Here is a 16,899-nt window from a genome sequence, read left to right as displayed (position 1 = left end):
TTACCTTCCACAGCTGGGGCCAACTCTCAGTATTTTGCCATAATGGGAATTCTTAGATCAGTCAAGTCTTATTTCAATTCACCAATGATCTCCACACCAAAAATGTAAGACACATCTTAACTATTAATTTCCTAGTAGTTCTCCCTGGCATGTGGAATTGGTCCAAGCCCTGTAGCCACAGTAGATATGTTATATGGTTTTCTGAAAAAACTCTGTCCATACTGAGTATTCTCCCTATTACCCACTGCCACTTTGTCCTGATTAGAGGTCAGAAAATGATTCATCTCTTCTGAAATGTATAAATTCTGGAGACCAAAGAGCAGTGCTGCAAGTCTGTAAAAGTCAGTAGTATTTGGAATCAAGGGTTATAGTAAAGATTGCTATGGTTGATACTTTCCCCCTATGGTCAAAATTTATTTTTTATCCTTTATAAAGGCTTCCACTGTAAAATGATTTGCATGCCTGGTAATGCATCATGTAACATGTAGTGGAGAAAATGTTACTGAATGGGATTTGTTGGCTAATTATGTGAAAGAGTCTTCCAGTCAATATAGCCTTCACCCTAAACTCTGATATTCCAATGGAAATGTCCATAGAGACTTTATCACCAAAAAAAAAAGAAAAGAAAAGAAAAGAAAAGAAAGAAAAAAAAGAAAAGCAAAGAAAGAGAAAGAAAAAGAAAAAGATCATTTTCCAGGATATTTTCCACCTGGAGTAATTGCATCATCATTATTTTTTAATTGGTCATTTGACTATGATGTCAACATGTTTCAACAGAAAGTGTGATAATAGCCTTACTGTCTTTGAAATCAATTATTGAAGTTAAAATTCAGTCTAACAATTAGTTGAAAGTACTGACCTGCCAAATCAATGACACCCTAAATGAATACCTAGTTCTATATGTTGTTTAATTTGTCTATGGGGGAACTAACAAAAACTTGTTCTGCATTATTGTTGTGGTTGTTTTGCCTATCCCATCAACCTTATCCTATCACTTTTCTCTCTGACCTCTCTCTCCTTCTTTCTCTGCCCATCTCTCTCCATCCCTTCTGCTTCCTTCTCTTTTCCCCTGATCATTCAAGATGTTCCAGCAGAAGATGATCCTTCCCCTTGTGCTCTGGAGACTGGCCATGGGCGGCAGTGCCAGAATGGCACTGTGTGCAAGCCTGGCTGGGACGGGCCCAAGCACGGCATCACCAACTTTGACAATTTTGCCTTCGCCATGTTGACAGTGTTCCAGTGCATCACCATGGAGGGCTGGACAGATGTGCTATACTGGGTACGTAGCTTGAGATGGGTGGAGGCAAGGAGTCCAGAAGGCTGCAAGCCTTTCTTTGACATCTCCTTTTTCCATTCCCCCCATGACTTTGTGGTCACGTACACACCTTGGTGGAATAGTTGATGAATGTCTTTGATTTCTTCCAGATCTTTCCTGAGAAACAAAGCATGAAATTTGCACCCTAATGAGTCTCTCTGTTTGCCCACCAGCCTAAGAGAAATGGCATCTCTCAGTTTGTCCTACTGTAGTGAGAAACACTGGTGTGCATCTGATGCTCTGTGAATGAGGTGGCCAAACCTAACACGAGGATTCTATTCAAGTCCCCTTCTCATTGTGGAGTTCCTTCTGTTCTTATCCTTGTCTTGCATCTGTCCCCAAAAGAGAGCTAAAGAGCACAATTATTAATTTTTAGGGCTAAAGAGAAAAGTCATACTTGGTCTTCTAACAAGAAACAATTTTTATTGAATTGTGTAGCATTATGGCATGCTATTATATTTCTATTTCTCATGTTAATCATACCTTATCATATTAGAATCGTCCATCAGACAAATACATTGCCATTATTTTCACTGCTAACAAAATACTCTGTTGGTTATGTGATGCATATTTATAAATACCACTTCCTAAGTGTCAACCAGTTGACAGTAAATCTTCTACTTTCAAGATGCCCTTTTTATTATCCAGCAGCCAACACTACTTTGCCAACATTAAAGCTGTTAAAGTGCCAGATTTTTGCCTATGGGACAGGCAAATATACACACCATATTTGAGCTGTCTCCATTCTGGCAAAGTCAAGTCCATTATTTGTAAAAGCTCCAGAAAATATAATTCTTTATAGTATCTCCTACTTGAGCATGAGGAATGACTTGCCAGAATCCAGTGTTGTTCTCCAGCATTTGGGTGAAAAATGCTTGTTGCCAGTCTTGAAAATACCATCTCACACAGAGTTTTGCAAATAGTCAAATTTATTTGGCCATGCTGAAAACAGCCTAAGATCCTGCTTAGGGAATAGTGTCTACACACTAAAGCAGGGAAGAGGGAGAGGAAAGTGAATGCCTTCCCGTTGAACAGAGCTGCCAGATAGAAAGGAACTGATGCCAAGAGAGGTGTTGACTTCTTCCTAAAATCATAAGAGTTTTGTAACAACACAGAGATGTGGCACAGGGTATTGTATCTTCTAATTTTTTCATAAGCACCATGTCCTCTCGATTCAAAACTCTTCTTCCCAGTTTCTATGTTCTAGTCAACATGCTGAAACCTTGTGTTGCTATGAAATGCGTACTTCTGCAAATGACTACTAGAAACTTGCCCAAGAGCCTTGTACCCAGCAAACATTTATTGAGCATTCCTTGCATGCCAGGGATGCTTCTAGGTATAGAATTCAGACATAAATAACATCCAGTTAAGACTGAAAAGTTCAGTCTAGAGAAACAGTAAATCTAAACTAAATAATGGTTGTACAACTGGAGCCTGTGCTCCAATGGTATTGTTGCTATGTTGTGATACTTTGAAAAGAAGACAAAGGCCAAATCATCTCACCCTCAAATTAAAATGAAACACTAGAAAACATTTTTCCAGCCTATGCTCAATACAAAACTGGTTTGAACAATTTCTAAGAGGAAAAGAAGGAATTGAACTAATTTGAACTAAATTGAACTAATTTGCCTAAATATGCTTAGGCAAATTTATTTTGTTTAGCAAAGCTGATCAAATTTCCCAAGTGGCTCTTCTACCTTGGGTAGATCCCTCTGTCTAGCCAAGGACAGAAACATTCTTCTGCACATTGAGGTTTCTGCTATGGGCCATAGAACATATGATCATATGGAACTGTGCTTTGGAGCCTCATCACTTGAGCTTCAACCCTACGCCTTAAGTTGCTATAGGAATGACTTCTGTGGCAGCAAATTGAGGGCAGAGTGGCAGTGGGTGGGTGGGTGTGGGGCTGGGGGAATAGGTATAATTTACTTTGCTGATGGCCCTGATATATTTTTGTGATCTTCCTTCATCACTCCCTCCCTCTCCCCCACCATAAGTCATTGATACCCCACCAGCCAGATGTGACCCAAAGAAATACTGTCATAATGACAGCCAGAGTGGGGAATGAGAAGAAGCACACAACTGCAACTACCAATTTTCAGCAGCTGTGTTGTGCTTTCTCCCCTGGGGTGTATGTGATAGAGCTCAAGCTGGGAACAGAGTAAGTGTCAGAGGTGAAGGAACAATCCCAGGCTCATGGGACATGCCTCTCTGATTTTCCCAGCACCTTCCCAAAAATGGCCATGTTGTGTGTGTGTGCATGTACATGTGTGTATGTGTCTGCACACATACACACATGCACATGCACGTATGCTCCTTAAGCTGAAACAACTTCATTCTTGGGTATTCGTGATGGAAGCACTTCCCAGCCCAATGCTCCTGCTTTCAGATAATTTCTCTAATTGCTTTGACCTTTCCATGGCCATTTCTTCCTTTCTTCCTTCTTCCTCTCTCTCCCTCTTACTTCTTCCCCTTCAGCCTTCCTCCTCCTTGCCTCTGGGCTGTATCTCTAAACCCACAGACTCCTAAGTCTTGATGTATCTTAGTATAAAACATGGAGCTTTCTAATTCCCTCCAAGCCACTGAATGAGAAGTTCCAAAGTTAGGACCCAGTATCTGCACTTTGGAAAGGCTTTCCAGGGAATTCTGATTCCCAAGCTTAAGTCTGAAAACCCCTAGAAATCTAACCTATTCAGCCTGCATGGTGCTGCTTTGATGCCACTGGATTTGAACCAGTCTAAGGAGCTATGGTTTCCATGGAAATTGGGGGAGTAGGGTCTTCCACTCAGAAAAAATGCATTTCCCTTCAAATGCAAGGGGCAAGTCTAGAGGATGTTGGAAGGAGCAACCAAGATTTTCAAGTACAGCAACGAATGGAAACCCCAGAGCCGGGTTCATTTTGAACTATCAAACACCTAGTTAGATATACCTAGGGAGAGAATTGGCCATTAAAGCACTAAAGAAGCAATTGATTCAATCACTAGATAAAGCTTGGGATGGAAAGCACCAGGAAGGTCACCAGTAGCAAATGGCAGACACCTGCTTCCTACCACGGATAATATCAAGTTTATTTCTCTTTTTCTCTGACATCCGTTATTCATCCCATTGTTATGATTTTGAAGAGTTAGTCGACTAAAAATATAAGATCAAACTGCAATACTTGAACAGTTCCTCAGCTGTTAAAGCTATTAGCCATACATTGGGCCAAGGCCCCAACTAGGTGAATGATTTGTTGAAACATTTATTTTACCAAGTCCGCAGATGACAGGGTAAGGGGTAGGAAACACTGGGGATTTGAAAATTAAGCCGAAACTCAGTCTGAGGTGTGGTTTCTTTGGGCAATGGCTTCTTAAGCCAAAGCCTCTTCATTTACTTTCAGGACATCCACCCTCTTTAAAAATGATGGGGAAAGGTGATCAAATAAAAAGTATCAGCCTTCTTTAGAAGCACTGAAGCACCAGTGTTTGAGTATGTGCCTTCCTGAAGATAGAAGAGACTGTTGAATCAAGATGATCTGCAGAATTCTTAGACATGATCAAGAACTAGGGTCAGTTTGAAATCCTAAATATTATCCCTTCCACGTTGTGGCCAAATCGCAATTAAGTAGCATAAACATCAACCAAGTGTCTGTTCAGTGCTGACTTTGTACTTGAGATAGCCACATGCTCTTGTGAAACAGAATAACATGGCTACTTAGGGTTTAGAACATCTGGAGAGGATCACATGTAAGACTTGTGGGAAAAGGAAGCAGGAGTTAGAGTAGGCATCACCCAAGAATACACATTTCTAGCTCTTTCATAATCTAGATAACTGAATAATCCTTCATCAAGAGGATTCTGTTGATCTCTGCTCACTCAGTGCCCTCCTGATCCAAGGTCCCCAAGAGTATTACATACTGTGGAGCACAATAAAAGCACTCTGGTCTAGGTTTTCCTGGACTCACACCCCAGCCCACCCTACCACCAACATACTGGGATCGCTTCTTTCTGACACCACCCATTGACCCCCCACACTTGGTTTCTCCAGGATCAGTTGTTTCATTGATCCTTAAAAAATAGAAATTGGACTTAAAATAGGATTAGAAAGAATACTTAGTGAGAAATCATATAAAGAAAAGATTTGTTAGAATCACAAATAGTGTCTTCTGTAATATCTGGGTTAGTTTGGACTCAGCAGGAGAACTTGGGAACAAAATTCTAATGTTTTAACCTTTCATAAGTCAGTTGTCAGCTCCACACTTTGTCTTGTCGTCCCACTTACATGTCTGGACATGCTGGCAAGATAATTCCTACTAAACTCTCTCTCTCTCTCTCTCTCTCTCTCTCTCACACACACACACACACACACACACACACACACACACACCCAGGCAGGTTGATTCAGGCTTTACCCTATTTTTCCCCACTCAATCTTTTCTTCAAAAAGCCACCTTTTTTCACTGCAGAATATAGAAAATGAGTCTCTGAAGGCATCAAGAAAGCAGAAATGAAGCTGAGCTCTATTGATGACCTAATAGTCTTTCTAAATGAAGAGCTGAGAAAAAATCCTCAAGTAACCTAGAAACAGTATTCTGGGCTCTTTAACAGATATCAGAGTAGAGAAAGTGGTAGGTCCTACTTAAGACCCTTCAGTTCTTAACTTTTAATCTGCTTCAGTGAAAGTGCTCCCCACTTAGTGCACATGCCGCTTTAAATAAAGAATGTCATTTAGTAAACTGGTGGTTTATAAGCATATCAAAAAGAAAATTAGCATCTCTCAAAGATATTATTTATTTAATTATTTGGTTTTATTTTATTCATTTCCCTGGCATTAGAGGAGTCCTTATTATTCAATAATTCCATTTAACAAACATTTATTGAGCATGTACTGTGTTCCCAGGACTGAGTAGGGACTCGGGTAGAGAGATGGGGAGGTGTTCTGCCCTCAAGGAATTTAGGATCTGATTGAAGAGCTAAGGGACACACAAAGAAACATAACTTAGCAGCACAGGACAGTACACTCAGGGAGAGCAGAGAGAGTTCCACACTGGCACAGAGCACTTCAGGAAGAAAGTGGAATTTCACTGGCCTTGAGGCTCTTCCTCCTGGGAAAAGCAAGCTTTATAACATTTTGGGAGATTGGAGAGAACTGTGTTTTAGGTTCTCTCAACAGCTCAGCTCAGCTGCCCCAATGTGTCTGAAAAGCCACCTACCTAGAGGTGCAGTCACAGGCATCAAACTCAACCCCACACCTGGTGGCTGCCCAGGACAAACAAACATTTCTTCCTTTGGCTGTGAGCCAGCCTTCTCCTCCACAGGTGTTCATACCTGGGGCCACCAGTCCACTCCTTATGCCCTCTAAACTTCCCCAGGATGTCAGTGCGTGATTCCAACTGAGTTCAGGGATTTTTTTTTAATAGATCAAGGATTTAATTTTGTTGGCTTGCCTTTATGTCAGGAGGCTGTTGGTGTCTTTCCCCCACATAATCCAGGCTTTTACTTGTGCCCTGAGGCATTCACGGGTTTTCCATGTACAATGATAAATAGGTGCAGGGGGTGGAAAGGAGTCAGGTAGTACCTGTTGTCTGACTTGCTACTCATTGACCTGTGGATGGGAACCCCATGTCCTCTAATGATTCTAGCAGCCATATCATCCTCTAATGATACTCTGTGCAAAGCACTGTGACTTTTATGGGTTTACACCTCCTGCCTTTGATGACAAGTGACAGACTTCTTGGCATTTGCTGAAACTACTTAGTCTTTTTAGATCCCCAGTGCCTATGCTATGAATCTGATAGGAGAAAATACCACAACTTGAAAACTCATGGAAATCAGCTAGGCTTGAGAGTAGCCTTGACAGACTAGGGTCCAGGGGTTTTGTTCCTCCAATTTTTTCTTTCTGGGAAAAAATAAATGTTGGATTTGAAGGTCTAAGGTTGAAGTTGCCCTCAAGGAATTAAATGTTCTTTTCAAAAGGTTCTTCTGTATTTTTCATTCAGTATCACCTTTGGTGTGTCTATGGATTCTGGGAATTATTTTAATAAGGTGTGTGTTTCAGCAAAGCCTGGTATCATCCTGTTAGTCCTTGGGCCTGAAGGCCACAATGGCTGCTTATGGTGGACATCAAGATGTCTAAATACATGCCTTCCTTACAAAAGTCACAAAGCTTCCTTTGTTATAGGCCTAAGAAATATATAGCTTTAATGGTTTGAGAAAACCCATCCTTTTTCACCTCTAAATAAGGGTGTCAGCAATCTGGGTCATTTTTAAAAAATATGTCTTTATTTATTCTCTCTCTTCTTAATAGCTCCATTCCAGCTGATTTAAGACATCAATCTCATCACTCCAGGCATTGCCCTACTTCAGAGACACCCAGCATTGTATGCTCTCTGCTCAGTCTGCCCCCAAAAGTAGGTGGCCTAGAATAAAGAAGAGAAAGCAAAAGAGAAGACAAGAAAGGGGTGCTTTCCTCTCAGGCCTGAGCCACACAGACCAGAGAATCACCCACTGGTGGCTGCTGAGCATTGCTGCCTGAGGAAGTGATGGGGTCTTGGGAACTTGTTAATCTCCCCACCTGTCCTCCTACCTCCTGCTCCTCACCTGCTATTCTGCATCTTAAACCTTTGAAAGAGAGAGAGACCAAACCAAAAGCATAGGACAAAAGAGAGGTAGGGATCCTGAGTCTCCTGAATATAGCCCTAGCTCTCTACGGGATATCTATAGGTCATGAAAATATCTATGAGTCATGAGGTTACCATAAGGATATCAATGGGATATCTATGGGTCATGAGGTTATTATGAGGATATCAATGAGGTATCTATGGCTCTTGAGGTTATAGGATATCAGTGAGAAATCTATGGGTCATGAGGATATCAATGAGATATTTATGGGTCATGATGTTATCTACAGATCATAATGTTATGAGGCTCTCTATGAGCTATCTGTGGGCAACATGGTCTATAGCTCCATCTATCTGAAGTCCTTAATGATGCTGGAAGTCACTCCCCTTGTGACACAAAGGAAAGGACACCCAATCTGAATAAGGGCCCAAGGAAATTTCCAGGGTTCATGAGTTTGTTGATTTGTAAGAGATATGTGGCCTGGGGAACTGTGTTTTCTGTGAGGTTAAGTGTGCACAAATTTAGGGGTATGAGAAACCAGTCAGGAGAGATTTAATTCCAAGGAGGTTGGTTCAGTGCCAATCAGCCCTCACTCCCACTCACCATATGCCTGGGCTCCAGAGGCAGCTCTGAGAGTGTGAACTGCAGCAAACATGCCATTGCCTTCTGGAACTACTTGTTCCCCTCTGTCCTGAGGAAGGTGAGGAGGTCTGAGATCCTGGGTGAAGCAGGAGAACTCACTCAGAACAGGCCCCCTTGGGGAAAACTCTTCTAGGATTAGCACAGAGCAGTTGGTTGGTCAGAAACATGCATCCATGGGGTTGTATGCAAAGCACCATTGGTGCTTTTCTCAGGTGGGTCCACAGTTTCCATCAGCTTCCTGACCAGCCCACCCTTGCTAACTTAGGGAAGAGGAAGGGGCTCTGACTTTCATTGGAAGGACTTAATCTGAGAAAGGAAAAGCTAGGACACCTGAAGGGTTCATGGCCTTGAATCCACTTTCTATAAACACCTCCTGGCAGATGCCTTCTCCTATCTCAGGGCTGTTTTCAACCCCATCGCTTTCACTGTCACAGAACATGGTGTCTTACACATAGTAGGCACTCATGAAATACTGTTGAACCAACGTGAACTCTAATGAGACCACTGCTAAGACTAGGGAATGGCTTATTTCACGGTCCCCCATAATAAAATGTGACATCAGACCCTGGGATCACATGGCCATCCTTACAATCATTATGTGGCCTGTGGTTGCCTAGCTCACTGTGGTGCCTGTGCCTTTCTCCTCCCTAACTTTATTTCACCAGTCCTGCCCCTTCCTGTATGACTGCCATATTCTTTTTCTCCTCCTGGGAGTGAAGGTAGTTATAGGTCTTTCCTCTGCTGGTTACTTTCTGGTTAAAGGAGGCTCCCAGGCTCCTTGTGAAAGGGGCACAGTCTGACACACACAGACTTTACTAACCTGTCTCTTATAACAACTGCTGTTTTGCTAGATATTTTAGTATTCAGCCACTGGAAAAAGCCTCCATCCCAGAGCCTGGATGGCTTTTCAGCTGTGGGTTCTATTTTTGATAATTGCCAAGTTCCTAGGAAACCCACCATTCTGTCATAGGATCGCATGGCCTCTGGGCTTCGTTCCTGCTCCAGCACTCCTTCTGCCTTCAGTGACCCCATAGTGCAAGGTTTACCCACTCCTGCCTGGTTAGGCCCTTGCTACCTTCTCTGAGCCTCATATAGCCACTCTTCCCTTTGAGCTTCTATAACCCTGCCTGTTTATTCCTACAACTGCATTTACCACCTCCAGTTGTAGTTGCCTTTTATTTATCTGTCCCCCATGCTAGCAAGGGCTTCCTATTTATAGCACAGTACCTGGCACATATCAAGTTCATTGATTCACTCAACATTTACTGAGTACCTGTCATGTGCAAGGCACTGTTTTCAGCACCAGTGAACAAACCAAATCAGAACTGCCTGTCCTCATGGAGCTTACATTCCGCATGGAAGACAAACACATAATAAATATGTGTATATAAATGTATGATAAGTTATACAGTTAGAAAGTGATAAGTACTATGTGAAAAACAGCAGAGTATTTGGGAATGGGAATGCTCAAAAAATTCATGTTAAACCCAATTATGCAATGGTTGAGTGGACAAATGTTGGGAACTCTTCTTTTGCTGAGTGAGTGACTCAGTTCAAACCAGTGATCCCCAAGCCCTTAACACAATTTTTGTACTCTGCACTATGGCTACATTTGGTAGATTCTTCTAACAAAAATATAGTAACCCCAGATACGTAGTATTAGATTTGAAAAGAACATATAGGAATACAACACTTCAAACCAATCCAACTAGGTAGGTCTCCCAGAACTTCTCATTCTTTTCCACTCACAGCACACAGAGAACACAGTATTTGTCCAGCATGATTAGGCACATGGATAAGGTTTCTTGGAGCCTGAGAAGCCCTGAGGGCTGAGGGCGGTACTATCCCAGCACACATGTGACTCATCTGAGGCACCTGGCTTTCGAATCACCTGGGTGACTAATATTCAGAATTATGAGGTGTACCGATTTGGGGGGAATGGCCCAGGGATCTGCAATGGTAACAATTCTTCCAGATGATTCTGATGCTGGTGGTCTTCAGACCACACGTTCAAGAACATTGCCACGCAACAAAGCAGAGAAAAATAGTGAATCACTATTTGTCGTGTCGCGTCCCTGTTTTTGAAGTTGGGAGTTATGGAGAATGGTGTAAATCAGTGGTTCTCAAACTTTAGTATACATCAGACACACTGCAGGGCTTGTTGAAACATGGCTTTTTGGGTCCACCTGCAGAGTTTCAGGAAGGGGCCCAGGTATGTGCATTTCTAAGGAGGTGAGGGCCACACTCTGAAATCCACTAATTCATTCAGGAAGTTTTTGTATTAGGAATTTGGATTCCTGTAAGGGAATTTCACAAGGGCAAAGTTGTGGTTCATTTTAGGAAGATAAGACTAAATCCTGATTGGTCTAGCCAGAAAGCATCAAAAGAAGTAAATTTGAGAAACTAAATCAGAATAAATTTCCTGTTTGACAAAAATGCTGCTCTATCACCTTGCATCATGTTCACATGTACCCTCCAGCCAGTGATGTGCTGGTAAATGTTAACCACCAATTCTTAGGAGCAAAGGGGAGAAGGGGTCTGATCGGTGTCATTTGTGCATTTCTGCCCACCATGGTCAGCTTTAGGCTACCATAGTGACATCACTGAACATGGAACTGGGAAGAGACACAGTGGCTTTCCAAAGCCTAGGGGAACAAGTTCCAGCACACCACTGCCTCCAGCTACTCCAGGGGTTTGCAGCCTTTCAGACTGTTTCCATGACCCTTGTTAGGTGTGGTCACAGTCTCCAGGCTACAGGCTCTTTCCATCTAGGAAATATGGTTGCAGGACTGGAACTGTTCTCTGAATACATAACTAAAACGACCATCTTTCCTGGGCTGTGGCCCATAGTGCTCGTGAAGCACTGGACTTTTGCCTCTAAATCCTGGGCCCAGACCAGGAAAGCCCCTTAGGAAGTTCTCTCCTTCCTCACATCCTTGAAGATTCTGGATCTCTGGCTCCATCAGTAAGAGCTGAGGCACTCCTGACACCAAGGTTGGGGTACCCCCAGAGTGCAGTGAAGGATTTAATGCCATGTAAACCCAACTGAGCTAAAACCATCCTACACTGAAGAAATAGTTTTTTCAGGTGGCCCACCTTCTTAGACAAGTGAAAACGTTGAAGGAAGCTTTGTGTTCCAGAAAATAAAACAACAGAGAGAGCCAGAAAAGCCTCCTCTTGAGGCAAAGCCTGCAAAGGGCCTTTGCAGGTCAGGTCAGGGTCATGAGGAAGTATTTTGAACATTGAGGGTGACAGTGGTAACCATGGACCCTGGTTTAGCCTCACAAGTCTCCAGTTCTGTTCACACCCTTCATGCCTGCCTCCTCACTTTAACTCATTCTGCTCTCTCTTTCCTGCTCTTTTCCTGCTCTCATTCTGCTCTTCATCTTTCCAGATGCAGGACGCTATGGGCTATGAGTTACCCTGGGTGTATTTTGTCAGTCTGGTCATCTTTGGATCCTTTTTCGTTCTAAATCTGGTTCTCGGTGTGTTGAGCGGGTAAGCTTACCATTTCTATGTACTCTTTACAATGCAGCCGAGCAAGGTCCCAGGTCCCACTATATACATCACCAGGGTCCTCGGGGATGGGATCCTAACAGGCCAGGAAAACCAGAAAAAAAAAGTCCCTGTTCAACCACAGATTCTGACCTATTGGCTGGGCAGGCTATTTGGCCTCTGATTTGGACCTAGAGGATCCCCAGGTCCCGGCACTGCTTGGGTCAGTGTCCAGGAGCTGGTGATGGGCACTTGGCCGTGCTCGGCTGCTGAGTGTGCCTCACTAACTATCATTCCATTCTTCCAGGTCAATGATGCCGTAGGAAGGGACTGGCCCTGGATCTATTTTGTTACACTTATCATCATAGGGTCATTTTTTGTACTTAACTTGGTTCTCGGTGTTCTTAGCGGGTAAGCAGGACCAAGGAAAAAGGTCTTGATTTTATTTACTTTATTTACTCTTTATGCTATTCCTGGCTTTATTCTTTTTTCTGGCTCTGATGAACCTGGGATAAGAGGCCACCTCAGGAGCCTTGAAGTGAATGTCCTTGGTCTGGCTGGACAGAGGATCAAATGTACAAGGATTAATCTGTTGGTTTGGGCTTCTTGAGGAGATACCTAGACTCATCTGTCTCCTGCCAGCTCATGCAACCCCCTCCTACCCTCAAGTGGCTGTTCAGGTAGGCAGGATGCTTCTCCTTCTACCTGAGGAGTTGCATGGTGAGACCCTTGAGTCGAAAGGGTTTGGAAGCAGGGATTGCAGGGAAGATTCACAGACTGTGCTGCTAACACATGCAACAGCCTTGCAAATAGGTACTTGCCTAATTACAGTTTGAGACAGGCTAACAGTAAAAATTTCAGATAGCTCTTATTCAGTACTAAATGGACTGGAGTAATAAGAGTTGAAAAATAAATAAACAAACAATTTTAAATAGAATATAAATAAACAAATACAAAATAAAAATAAAATCCCCTTTGATTCTAATTCATAGACTCAGCGGTCCATGTCTTGTATGTCCCTTTCTGGGTGGAAAAGGCAGTTAGCTGTTCAAAGCCATAGGTTATTTGAGAATAGAGGAGATGGAATATACTTTAAGTTTATCTACTTGGCTACAAGTATAAAGTTTGCCTAATTTGGGCTTTCCTCTGATAAAGTTAAAAAGTGGTAGAAATAGCCTATGGTTGAGGCATCAAGCCACCTTGGGGATGGCCCCCTTGATACCACAGAGACGCACTGGGCATTTCTTCAATGTACCTTCTTCTTCACAAGTCCATGCCAGCCATGCCAAGGCCTAACACCAAAATGCTCCTGGTGACCTGCTCGTGGGTGACCCACTCTGCTGCCTTCGCTACATGGGGGTGGGGGACAATCTATTTCTGCCCTGCTCAAGACAGGTCAGCTGCTTCAAGTAGCCTTTCCTATGTCTCCAGGGACATTAATGCTGGGACAAAGTCAGGCCTGATGGGAACAATTGCATTTCATTTTTACTAAGTACATAAACTGGGAACAGCTACTTCTGTCTCCTGCCATTGCCTAATGCATTGCAGGAGCATCAGGTTTAGTCTTTGGGATTTGGTGAAGGAAAGAATCTTCTTGCCATGGTGGGTGGCCTGTTAGAGACTTTGATGACACCATGCCTTTTGCCAAGGTAAGGCCACACAGGAAACTAGTGTCACCCATCAGGGGAAAAAATGATGAACAGGACAGCATAAGCCCCTGATTAGCTGCCTGGAAGGTGGAAAGGTTTTGATTTCTGTGTTCCAACACAAGAAAATGCCACTGTGTTTATATGTGAATCACCAAGGAAAGCATTAAAAAATCCAACTTCATCACTCTCACCCAAGACAAATTTGAACACCCCAGCTCTGCACTTGTTAGATGCATAATGTTTGGTGACTTCACCCTTTTAAACCATCTGAAAAATGAAGATAATAATACCAACTCATAGGTTGGTGTGATAATAGAGTGAGATCATTTGTGTAAAATACTTAGCATATAGTAAGTGCTCAATAATGGTGCTGTCATGACAATGATTATTGTTTACTTGGTGCCTATCATAACTGGAATTATTGAATAGAATCATCAGCCTTTTCCTTTTAAAGATGAGGAAAGTGCGCCCAGACGTAAGTGACTTGTGTGACATCATTATGCTTGTAAGTATCAGAACGAGGACCAGCACTCAGGCACAGCCTGGACCCCATCTTCTCATCGGTGTCTGTGGGATATACACTGAATGAACTTAAGCTGTAACACAAGCCAGAGCTCTTAACCTTTTAAAAAAATGATTCTACTTTCTTCCCCCAAAGATTAGGATCGATTCTAAGCAAGTGAAATTCTCCCCAGGAATCCAAAGTAGAGAATCAGCACTAGCCCATGAAGGCCCCTCATCAAGCAAAGTATCCACTCACAGTCATTCTTGGCTCCCCCAGGAAAGCTGTCTTCTTGGTGATGTCAAAGCAGAGAAATCAAATGGCAACAATTGCTGATGTGAGAGAAAAGTTGTTTTGAAGACCATGTCTTGGCCCAACTCATTCCCATTGAGATAGTGTGTGTACAAATACCTAGACCAAACCCTGGCACATAGTAATACTTCAAACATGAGTTGATTCTGAATAGGAACACTAAGGCTTTCAGACTTCAGAATCGGCTCTTGTGTAAATTGGTCTCTGTGGAATACCTTCCCCAGCATCTGCTCCCTGACCCAGAGTGGGAGTCTGCTCCTCACAGCTCCAAAACTGCTGAGGGAGAATCTCCCAAGTCTTCCTGGGCCACTGGGCACATCCTCTGCCTAGTCAAAGAAGTGTCTGTGGAAAGGCATCTCCCCTTCTTGGTTTAAGGAGGCCTCCTAATCAGTCAAAAGGGCTGGCCACTCTGAATGGGTGGCCCTGAGTCCACTCAATGACAAAACCTGGAATCAGGCTCTTACTGGCTGACCACATGGTGGCAGTGGTTTCAGTTTTGAGTCACCATCTTGATCAAACAGGACAGTAATATAAAAGTCACCACAATAATACAACCAAAATCCCACTTATTCATCGTTCAGACTTCTGATTAAGCCAACCTTCCAAAAGTATCCAAAAAACTCTCAGAGCTCCACAAAATTCACTGTCCCGATGATAACATGAACAGTAACCATCATTCTCCATGGCAGGCTCTATGCATGGAGCTGCAGGTATATAGCTCATTCAGTGTTCACAAAAACCCTATGAGTTAGGTGTTATTTATAGCTCCATTTTATAGAGAATAAAATTGAGGCTCAGATGAGGAAATTTCACTTCAATTCTTACAGATGAAAATGGAGGATCCAGGGTTAAACCCAACCAATGGGAATCCACAGCCTCTACCCCTATCCTCCATGTTATACTGTCCCCAAACCCAGTTAACCAGTTAATCCTACATTCCTAAATCATAGTCAAGAAGCAGAGAGGTGAAGAGCAGTAAGTGTAGTGAGGAGGGATGAGAGGAGCAGAGAGGAAGCAGAACCAACCCATAGGCTGGCTGCTGGAAACAGCCACTGGGAACAGAAAGAGCCCCAACAAGAAGAACCCCTACACCCATCAGTTAGTGATTATATTATTTACAGTCCAACACAGTAGCTCATCCTCATAAATTATGTCCTTCAGTCACCAAAAAAAGTTAAATTGTGCTTGGACTATTCTGTTAAAGCAGGAAGGAAAGATGACACTCTATAAAGTAAAAAATAGAAATTTCGAGATTTTGGTCACCAGAGAGTTAGGCATCCTTTACCCAGAACCTTCACATATCTAGAGCATCTTCTTCCTCATGAAGCCAGATGGAGTCAGCGTAAAGAATATACATCTCATGGATTTTTTTTTCAAAATGGTTTAGTGTTCATTATCTATTGATCCTCACAAGCTTACAGGACTGGTATTACCACCAACAAGAATTGGATTATATTTGCTTTTCTCTCCAGAAATCTCTGTCTCCAGCCTACTAAAATTAAAGCAGTGACAATGAGATTCCCAACATTGTACTTAAATTGTGGTCAGGTAGAAGTTCCTGGCCTCTGGAATCTGGTTACTCTTTGTTTTTAAGTGATTGCAGAGAACTTCAGACATGTGCTTTCAGTAGACAAAGAACTCAGGATCTCTTAGATGGAGAGCCATCCTGTCCCCTTTCCCACTGGGAAATGGGTGTGTCTCCCCAAAACAGCAGGGGTCTTGGTGGAGAGGCAGTTTGCAACCTGATAGCATGCCTGGCCCATGGCACATAGTTAAGACACAATGTCTAGGCCCAGAAAGAAGCAAGAGAAATGCCAGGACATGCATTCTTTGTGGGTGAAAGCAGAAGAGATAGCAACATCTATAGTTATTTTCATTTTCTGTATAGTTATGCGTTAGGAGGTCACCATGAACATTGAGTTAATGAATACTAAACCATTACTCTTAGGAGAAATACAGGGCTAGGATCCTGTGAGTCTATAGTCACAAGATTTTTGTCAAATAACCAATACATAACCTTATTTTATGTGTGTTTCTGTTTAAAGGCATCTTATTTAATATATATTGTTGATTCATTAACATTGTGCTCATGGCACTATCACTGATGCCTTAATGGAGCTTATCTAACACATGTACTTTTTCTGTAAAGCACATCACAGCCTTCTTGCACTAAGGAACACTAGACAGCACTTCAGCATTGTGTTTGGGGGCTATTTTTAACAGAAAAACCACCAATAAAAAGTGCAGAAATGTGAAAAACATGGCACTAAAGAGACCATAAAAAGTACACTTGTTTACAGTATAAGAGCTGAAACAAAGGCAGAGTGTTGCCTTGTTTAACCTCAGCTAGGAGTGTGATTTCAGTTTTACCCCATGCTGCACATA

The 16,899-nt window shown here is 42.6% G+C and overlaps 1 protein-coding gene across 40 annotated transcripts in view; it reads left to right on the top strand.

Annotated features, from left to right (window-relative positions):
- Nucleotides 1-16,899, top strand: part of CACNA1C (calcium voltage-gated channel subunit alpha1 C) — a 753,388-nt gene that overhangs the window by 547,130 nt on the left and 189,359 nt on the right. For 26 of the 40 annotated variants that reach the window (XM_045061174.1, XM_045061171.1, XM_045061182.1 and 23 more), the window contains exons 7-8: nucleotides 1,083-1,279; nucleotides 12,359-12,462. In XM_045061174.1, coding sequence (XP_044917109.1) covers nucleotides 1,083-1,279; nucleotides 12,359-12,462 — 301 coding nt within the window. Of the gene's footprint in view, nucleotides 1-1,082; nucleotides 1,280-11,950; nucleotides 12,055-12,358; nucleotides 12,463-16,899 lie in introns of all 40 variants that reach the window. The other 14 variants (XM_045061160.1, XM_045061161.1, XM_045061164.1 and 11 more) reach the window with 1 other exon arrangement.

The sequence above is a fragment of the Felis catus genome, chromosome B4, assembly GCF_018350175.1.
Source record: "Felis catus isolate Fca126 chromosome B4, F.catus_Fca126_mat1.0, whole genome shotgun sequence".
Lineage (NCBI taxonomy): Eukaryota > Metazoa > Chordata > Mammalia > Carnivora > Felidae > Felis > Felis catus.
Note: the sequence above shows the minus strand (reverse complement) of the source record. Positions and strands in the feature narration are given on the sequence as shown.